Source organism: Calidris pugnax, unplaced genomic scaffold, assembly GCF_001431845.1.
Source record: "Calidris pugnax isolate Ruff unplaced genomic scaffold, ASM143184v1 scaffold72, whole genome shotgun sequence".
Classification (NCBI taxonomy): Eukaryota; Metazoa; Chordata; class Aves; order Charadriiformes; family Scolopacidae; genus Calidris; species Calidris pugnax.
Genome location: NW_015090808.1, coordinates 257,041 through 265,536, shown reverse-complemented (window position 1 = coordinate 265,536; position 8,496 = coordinate 257,041). Strand labels below are relative to the sequence as shown.

General features: G+C 46.1%; 1 protein-coding gene across 1 annotated transcript in view; it reads right to left on the bottom strand.

Moving 5' to 3' along the window:
• SLC4A4 (solute carrier family 4 (sodium bicarbonate cotransporter), member 4) overlaps positions 1-6,799 on the bottom strand; it is a 240,410-nt gene extending 233,611 nt beyond the window's left edge. Inside the window, exon 1 of the mRNA XM_014938358.1 lies at positions 6,758-6,799. Within this exon, the coding sequence (XP_014793844.1) occupies positions 6,758-6,777 (20 nt within the window). The 5' untranslated portion in view covers positions 6,778-6,799. The remainder of the gene's footprint in view (positions 1-6,757) is intronic.
• Between the last annotated feature and the right edge of the window lie 1,697 nt (positions 6,800-8,496).

The following is an 8,496-nucleotide window of genomic DNA, read 5'->3' as shown; positions in this document are numbered from 1 at the left end:
CTCCCCTCCCTCATCCAGAGTCCCTCCCCATCTCTCCTGGAGCCCCTTGAGGGACTGGAAGGGGCTGGAAGGTCTCCCTGGAGCCTTCTCTTCTCCAGGCTGAACCCCCCATCTCTCTCAGCCTGTCCTCCCAGCAGAGGGGCTCCAGCCCTCCCAGCATCTCCATGGGCTCCTCTGGCCCCGCTCCAACAGGTCCTGTACTGAGGACTCCAGAGCTGGACACAGTGCTCCAGCTGGGGTACTCAGGACACTGCTACCAGCCTCTCCTTTTCTTACCTACAAGTGACAACTCCTCTACTCCATACCCCGTTCTGAACTCCTTTCTCCAAAGCCCAATTTGGGAAGAGGGGAGGAAGTCATTTGCACCACCCCATCCTTGCCAAGCCTCTGGGCACCCACCAGAGGGCTTCTGACCTCTCTTCTCCCAGGGATGGTGGGCTGGAGGCAGATCACCGCTCCATCCCAGGCTGCTCCCTTTCACCACGTGTCGGTATCACCCTCTAAATTGCTCCTGAACACACGAGGAAGCAGAACGTTCTCTTGGAAAAGACCCTGTTCAGTCCCAAACTTATTTGTTTAGAAGTGTTAAGGAAAAAAAGAAATCTATTTAATCTGCTGTAATTGTCAATGAAGTGCATTTTAAAGATTTCTCAATGCTATCGCATCTGTATATTACAAAATCCCTAATTTCTATATACCCTGTCTACAAGTCTGAAGACTTGTACCATGCTCTTCCTGAACGTATTATATCCATCAGTATCAAGGGAAGGATTGTCACAAGCTCCAAGAAGGACCTGTCACCATTCCTGCTGGACCAGAGGCAGGTAATCTGAAATGACTTTGAAGGATGCAGAGTCAGGCCATGAGAGATGACACTTGAGTCCCACCACAGCAGTAAAGATGCGAAGAAAGCAATTGGGAGGAGTGAAAGCAGGGATATAAGGCAGCAAAATTAAGGAGTGAAAGCAGGGATATAAGGCTGCAAAATTAATATTGGTGAGAAAAGGAGGGGAAAAGGGTATTTAAAATGGACAGAAGAACATCTATGGCGTAAGTTGTAGTTTTGCCAAAGGAGGCAAGTCAGAAAGACCCAAAGCCCCTCTCAGCTGTAGGGCTTGCTCTAGTTCCCATTAGGGTCAGGCATCTGCAGGCTGTATTTATAGAAACACCTTGTCCTCACCGCCCTGGCCTGATCTGGCCGAGGCATGGCTTCCCCTGCTCCCATCCTTCTCTCGGGTTACAGGCCGCTGCTGCCACGTGACGCCGGGCACAGAGGAGGACACTTAGGCCACCGGCGCTGCCAATTAGTCCCTCTCGGGTCCTGCCCAGTGATGACAAGCTGCTGACACCAGCACGGTGTCACAGGGGACGGAGGAGGCACCTGGTGGCTCCATCTGGAACACAAAGGATGGGAAGCTTATTCCTCGGGATGCCACCGTCCTGCTAAATGGCCTGAGCAACAGCAATTTGTTGCACGTGGGTTTCCCTGTCTGTCAAAGAAGGATAAAGATCCTAAACTCCTTTTAGAAGGTGTTTTGAGAACCACAGAAGAAAGGAATGCATTTATTTGTGTTATTAATACTAAGGAACTTGGGGCTTTTTAGTCTGGAGAAGAGAAGACTGAGGGGGGATCTGATCAACGCCTATAAATCCTTCAAGGGTGGGTGTCAGGAGGATGGGGCCAGGCTTTTTCCTGTGGTGCCCAGGGACAGGACAAGAGGGAACGGGCAAAAACTGGAACACAGAATCATAGAATAGTCTGAGTTGGAAGGGACATTAAAGATCTTCAAGTTCCAACTCCCCTGCCCTGGGCAGGGACACCTCCCACCACACCAGGTTGCTCCAAGCCCCATCCAACCTGCCATTGAACCTCTCCAAGGATGGGGACACATCACTCAGAGACCCTGACTTGAATTTCAACAAATACCACTGATTTACCCAGAAACTCTAAGAAAACATCATTAACTTCTCTATGCTTTAATTTCCATGTCCAAGAAGGAAGAAGTTGTTCCTTCTCAGGGAGTCTGAAAATCAACACACACAAAAACGTAACATAATCGATCAACTTGCAAGCTCAAGGCTTTCAAAAGGAACCCTTTAAGAATTTTCCTCCTCCCTTTTCTTTTTAGAATGCTTGAAGTCACAAGGCATCGGGTAGCAAATAAAATTAAAGACTTAAAATTTTAATTATTTTTTTTTAAGTAACCTTGAAAAGCTGAAAGCAAAAAGCACTAGATTTGTCAGCATGTTGGTGTCACTGCAGATTTTAAACAAGCTACAGCGGACGAAAACAACCTGACAAACCTAATGCATCAAGTTAAGAATATCAAAACTCGGATTTTGAAAAGCTTTGAGCTTGCTTTATTCGAGAGGAAGAGGAAGGGGCTGTTTCAAAGCCATCAGCTCTGCTGACACAGGGGGACAGCAAATGCATTACCACTGGCCTGAAGGACTGTCCCAGTTGAACCCAGAGTCCTGGTGAGCCTTTAGTGGGAGAGCCCCTGCCTTGGAGAGCTTATAGACAAATGAATTCTCAACAAGAAAATGGCAGGAAAAGAAACAAAGACAAGAAGGGATAAATCACTATGAATAAGGAGCTCTTTTCTGTATGAAAAGATCAGATCCACTCATTTTTCTTCAGTCACTACTCTGTCCACACCCCCCAGTATCCAAGGAAATTCTTTTACCATTTGAAAGCACTTATTAATTTCTACTATTCTTCTGGGATTTCTATTTATCTTTTGCTGTTTTCTCTCTGACACATTGCAAACCACAGCCTACAACGCAGTTTAACAGCAAATCATCCAATTACATACTTCTAAGTCGATTTTTTAAAGCATTTTCTTTGCAATAGAGAAAATCAGAGGCAGAAAAGACACCGGAGACTCACAGCGAACCCTATCACAATACCTGATGTCCAAACCCCACCTCTTGCAGGGTAACACCACTCGTGTGATGGCATCTTGTTTAAACAGGTAATTTTGTGAGACATTTTTACCTAACAGTTTTCTAAGCTTTCTGTTTCACATTCAGGACACAGGATGGCAGTTTGAAATGGTTCACCCTCCTGCGCAACCAGAAATTTTTGTCCAAAGTTGCTTTGCTACCAAATATGGAAAAAAAAATCCCCCCAAAAAATCAAGATCTGTGTTATTAATCTGGTAATATCTTTCCACCAGTGCCATCCACCTTCCTTCCTCCAACACCAAACAACCTGATCGCTGCTTTAACCGCTCTTTGTTCTCTTCTCCCAGCTGCTGGCACAGAAGTGGGATAAAAAAGAAGCCCAAATCCTACCAGTTTTTTGCAAGAAATTCCCTCTTTCCAGTCCCTACAGCCTGACTGCAAAGTGAGGAGCAGAAAAAGCCTATCGGGCTGCCCAGGGGACCTGGTAAAAAGCTGCTTTTTCCCATGTCAGTGATTTTCCTCATTAGTCGTCATTGCCAGGAACCTTCAAGCTGGTGAGAGCACAGAGAAGTCTCACATTGACACTCTCCCCTTTATTAAGCACAGCAAAAATGTGATTATGCAGGAAGAGCTGGACAGAAGTGGTATCCTGGGCTGCAAATTATTAGCCAATAATTAGCAAGCTATTGCCTTTTGCATATCACATTCATATCAAATTCCTGCAGTGCTCTACATCCAAGTATTTTCCTTTTCCATCTTGGTTTTCTCTTCCAGCTACACCTACAAAGTTTCACTCTCTCCTTGCTGGTATCATATCCTTAAAATTTATTGCAGAAGTCAATGCAGGTTCTAATTAAGTGATGATAATTAGCTGTATAGTATTTCTTCTCACGCGTAAGCATAGGTAATCAACTAAAGGCACCCAAATTCAAACCACAATGGAATTTATTTGTGATGCAAAGACATAAAAAATGCTGCTTTCTCTCCGAGCTGACACCCAGTTGTCACATTTGTGGAATTGTCACCACAACACTGTAAAACTTTACGTGCCACAGATGCCACTGGCTTAAGTAGCCCAGCTTCAGAAAATAGATTTCATTTTTCAGAAGCCAAGGAACTCAACCACTGCTCCTCTCAGGCCTGCTGTGCATTATTAAAAGGTCAGCAGAAGCAAGAGCTCTAAAATGGTCTCTGTACAGTTCTTTTTAACAGGGTCTTTCTCCTCCTTCTTGCATTGAAAAGCAGCAAAGTTTAACTCAATTTACTAAGCACTGTCTCCCAGCTTGAGTTGGCACCAGGTAAAAAAAAAACAAGGGGGGGAATTCACTTCTCCAGAAACCACTTGAAATTCTTTGCTATCTCAGACAAGCACCAGGTGGAAAAACCTGCCAAGAGCCTTTTCTTACTCATCAACTCAAAGAGTTTAGATGACTTCCTCTTGCTTCAGGTTGGAGAGGTTTCCAGTGGTGATCCTCCCCCCTCTGTCACCCTGCCAGGCTCTCCCCTTCCTGACCCCGAGAACACAGTACAAAAGCTAATTTATTTACCCAAGTGCTTTGCCCGGTGTGGGATGGAGTAAGGTGGGTCTGGAAGAAGGAGAAGAATAGGCAGTTGGGCAAGGAGGGAGCACTGCTGCAGGCATGAGTGCTTTATCTTCTGTTTGATCTTTTCTGCTAAGGGAAGACAAGAATGGACGTAATAAATCTGCATAAATACAGGAAAGAAACAAACAACCGTCAGGAGTCTGGGGTGACTGGGGAAATGCAGATCACTCTTGTTACCTGCCTGCTCTGACACGGGGAAAAATTCATGTTATAAAAAGCAGCCATCACAAAGAGAGTGGTCACCTTTTTAAAAAGAAGCAGCATCTAACTAAACAACAAGATGAAATAAAGTCATATAATTCAAAATGAAGAAAAGAAAAAAAAGAAACCCAATAAAAACCAGAACTCCTCCCCTGAATATTTTTGTGGGAATATGGATGTGGTTTTGGGCAACCTGGTCTTGGCAGGGGGGTTGGAACTGGATGATCTTCAAGGTCATCAAGGTCCCTTTCAACTCTAACCCTTCTGTGGTTCTATGATTAATATTTCCTGAGGAATATCCCCATAGCCTTTTGTGTGGGAAGCAGAAATCACAGAACCATATGGGGTTGGAAGGGACCTCTGGAGATCATCTCCTCCAACCCCCTGCCACAGCAGCATCACCCACAGCAGGTCCCACAGGAACGTGTCCAGGCGGGTTTGGAATGTCTCCAGAGAAGGAGACTCCACCACCTCTCTGGGCAGCCTCTGCCAGGGCTCTGCCACCCTCACACCAAACAAGTTCCTCCTCATGTTCAGATGGAACTTCCCATGTTCCATTTTTTGCCTGTTCCCTCTTGTCCTGTCCCTGGGCACCACTGAGAAAAGCCTGGCCCCATCCTCCTGACACCCACCCTTGAAGGATTTAGAGGTGTTGATCAGATCCCCCCTCAGTCTTCTCTTCTCCAGACTAAAAATCATTCTAAGACAGCATGAGATCAAAAAAAAAGTGCCATGCATGGAGATTCCTGCAAGAACCTTTGGCAGTATTTTAACTGGGATGTCTATTCCTCCCTGCCCACGAGACTTTAATGCCATGTCACCTTTTCTTTTCCTCCACAGTCAAGGTTCTTGATCTATCTCCTGCCACTTGACATTTCTGAGATCATTCTCCAGCCTCAGCTCTCCACCCCTCCCCAGATCTCTACCCATGCCACAGTCCGTCCCTTACCTATATACGTTACTTGATCTCTTTGATGAGTTATGCAATGTTTATCCACCATTTGATCTTCCCCGATTGTATCGTAGCAACAGACAACAGTTTATGGAGGATATTGTGTGAACACTCTCCAACAGAACCCGTCCGTGAGTCCTGCTGGTTTCTTGGGCAATGTTACACTCTTCGGAACAATAATGCTACTCAACAAGTTATCTTAATTTTATGCTAAAATTAGAGCAGTTGGACATTATTTATTTCAAGTCCACTGGTTTTATTGAATGCCGGGAAGCAGCCAGAATGTGTCACCAGCATCGCAACCCACAGAACTTCATCTGTGACATCCATGCAACGCCGTTTGCAAAGCTGAGTAGTCACAACAGAAAACACTACATGGCAACCACGCAAAGGCAAATCCAAATGTGCCCACCACATTCCTTTGCCTAAATACGTTTGTAGAAGGGGAGACCTAAAACCTCTAGATTTGGATTCAGAAGATTTTTTTTTTTTTTGAAGTGGGAAACAATTCTGGACAGCTCTTCGAAAGGATCCTCTTTCATTGCCCGTCATCCTTCTGCTTACAAGAAAAGTAGGTGTTAGTGAAGCCTGAGGGAAGATCTCTCTTAAAACTTCAAGGAAAATCAGGAAGCAAGATCTATCATGCAGCAGCCCTGTTTTCCTTGGAGTGGCTCTGAGCACAGTGTCATTAGCCAGGGCCATAAACCGTGAGTCAGGCTGCTCCTCAGGCAGCTCGATTTCCCCAAAGGCAGTTTTGATCAGCAACGAAACACCAGCTCTTTTGTTGCTGCCTAAGGCGCCGTTTTCAGAACTCTCACTGAACACAGCTCCCGTGGACTTTAAGAAAAGAGATTTCATAGAATCACAGAATGGTTTGGGTTGGAAGGGACCTTCAAGACCATCCAGTGCCACCCCCTGCCCTGGGCATGGACACCTCCCACCAGAGCAGGTTGCTCGAAGCCCCGTCCAACTTAACCTTGTTTAGCATCCACATTTATTTTGTGAGCAAGCATTCCAACAGCAGCCTGGCTTTGGCTTTTGATAGAGAAGTGCCTCAAACTACAAAAGCATCCAGATTTTGCAGTTTTCTAACCTTTGCTGGTGAAGTCCCATCACCTGCTAAGCAGCATATTCCCCTCTCCCTCAGCAATTCAACCGTGTTCTTCATAATCCTTCCAAAAGTCCCTGCTTATGGAGCAGCCCCAGTACCTCTCTTGCAGGTTCTAGGAGATATCCTGAACTTCGGCTTCATAATCCAGGGTTCTTCTCCCTTATTCTGTAAGGGCCCCCTTTCTGTACTGAATTCTCCTCTGCCTACCCCTGGGCAGGCAAGATCTGTAAGGAAAACCTGATTATTCTATTCAGGGTTTAACCTTTTCCTGGGTGCCTTCATCTGAACACTCCATCCAGTACTAGAGAAGCACATTCTAGTCTACCCTATCTCATCTTCAGCTGTTTTCTGGTCTGTTTCTCTGTCCTGCTCTTCTGATCTTAAACTCCTCCCAAAGAAACCGCCACCAACTCCTGTTGACAGGTTGTTCCTACTTCATCACTCATCACACCGTAACGGTCATTGCTCACACAGCTCCAGAAAAGGAAATTTAACAGCGAACAAGAAGCGATTCGCAGCCTCTTGTCAGCAAACACCACATCTCTTTCCCAATTAATAAATCAATGCTGACTGAAGGGAGAACAGAAAGAGGAAAACAGTTTTTCAACCCTAAAAACCGTAACTTCTCCTCCAACACTGAATATTCTAAAGCTTATACCCATCATTGGGCTCACCAACTTTAAGTACTGTTTGCAGGACTTGAAAGCAGATCGAAGTGTTTTTTTTTTTTAACTAAAAATCGTAACTTCTCCTCCAACACCGAATGCTCTAAAGCTTATACCCGTCATTGGGCTCACCAACTTTAAGTACTGCTTGCAGGGCTTGAAAGCAGATCGAAGATTCACTGAATCCCAGAATGCTGTGGGGTTGGAAGGGAGCTCTGGAGATCATCTCCTCCAACCCCCTGCCACAGCAGGGGCACCCACAGCAGGTCCCACAGGAACGTGTCCAGGGGGGTTTGGAATGTCTCCAGAGAAGGAGACTCCACCACCTCTCTGGGCAGCCTCTGCCAGGGCTCTGCCACCCTCACAGCAAACAAGTTCCTCCTCATGTTCAGGTGGAACTTCCCATGTTCCAGTTTGTGCCCGTTCCCTCTTGTCCTGTCCCTGGGCACCACTGAGAAAAGCCTGGCCCCATCCTCCTGACACCCACCCTTGAAGGATTTAGAGGTGTTGATCAGATCCCCCCTCAGTCTGCTCTTCTCCAGACTCAAAAGACCCAAGTCCCTCAGCCTTTCCTCAGCAGAGAGATGCTCCAGGCCCCTCATCATCTTTGTAGCCTCTGCTGTCCCCTCTCCAGCAGTTCCCTGTCCTTCTGGAACTGGGGAGCCCAGAACTGGTCCCAGTGCTGCAGATGGGGCCTCACTGGGACAGGAAAAAGCAGGCTTTTCTTTTTATGCCCCAGCATCCTACCAGCAGCAAAAATAACATGTGTATGCAGTACAGGAGACAGAGAAGAAAAATACAAGTTGTTCCTTCGTTCCACCAGCACCTGACTGGCACAGGGTACCCCAGGAACAACCCACAGAGTACCTGACACCGACCTACAGCACTTCTCACCTTGGTTTACAGCGTAATACTACAGACAGTGTAGCTGCAGTGGCCAAAAATGTGCTATAATTACGTGATTATAACATATTTAATCATGTTATAACAAACAACTGACAAATACCCATCAATAGCCTCAGCTAACTTTCAGCTATCCTTCGCCAAGGAGGAATT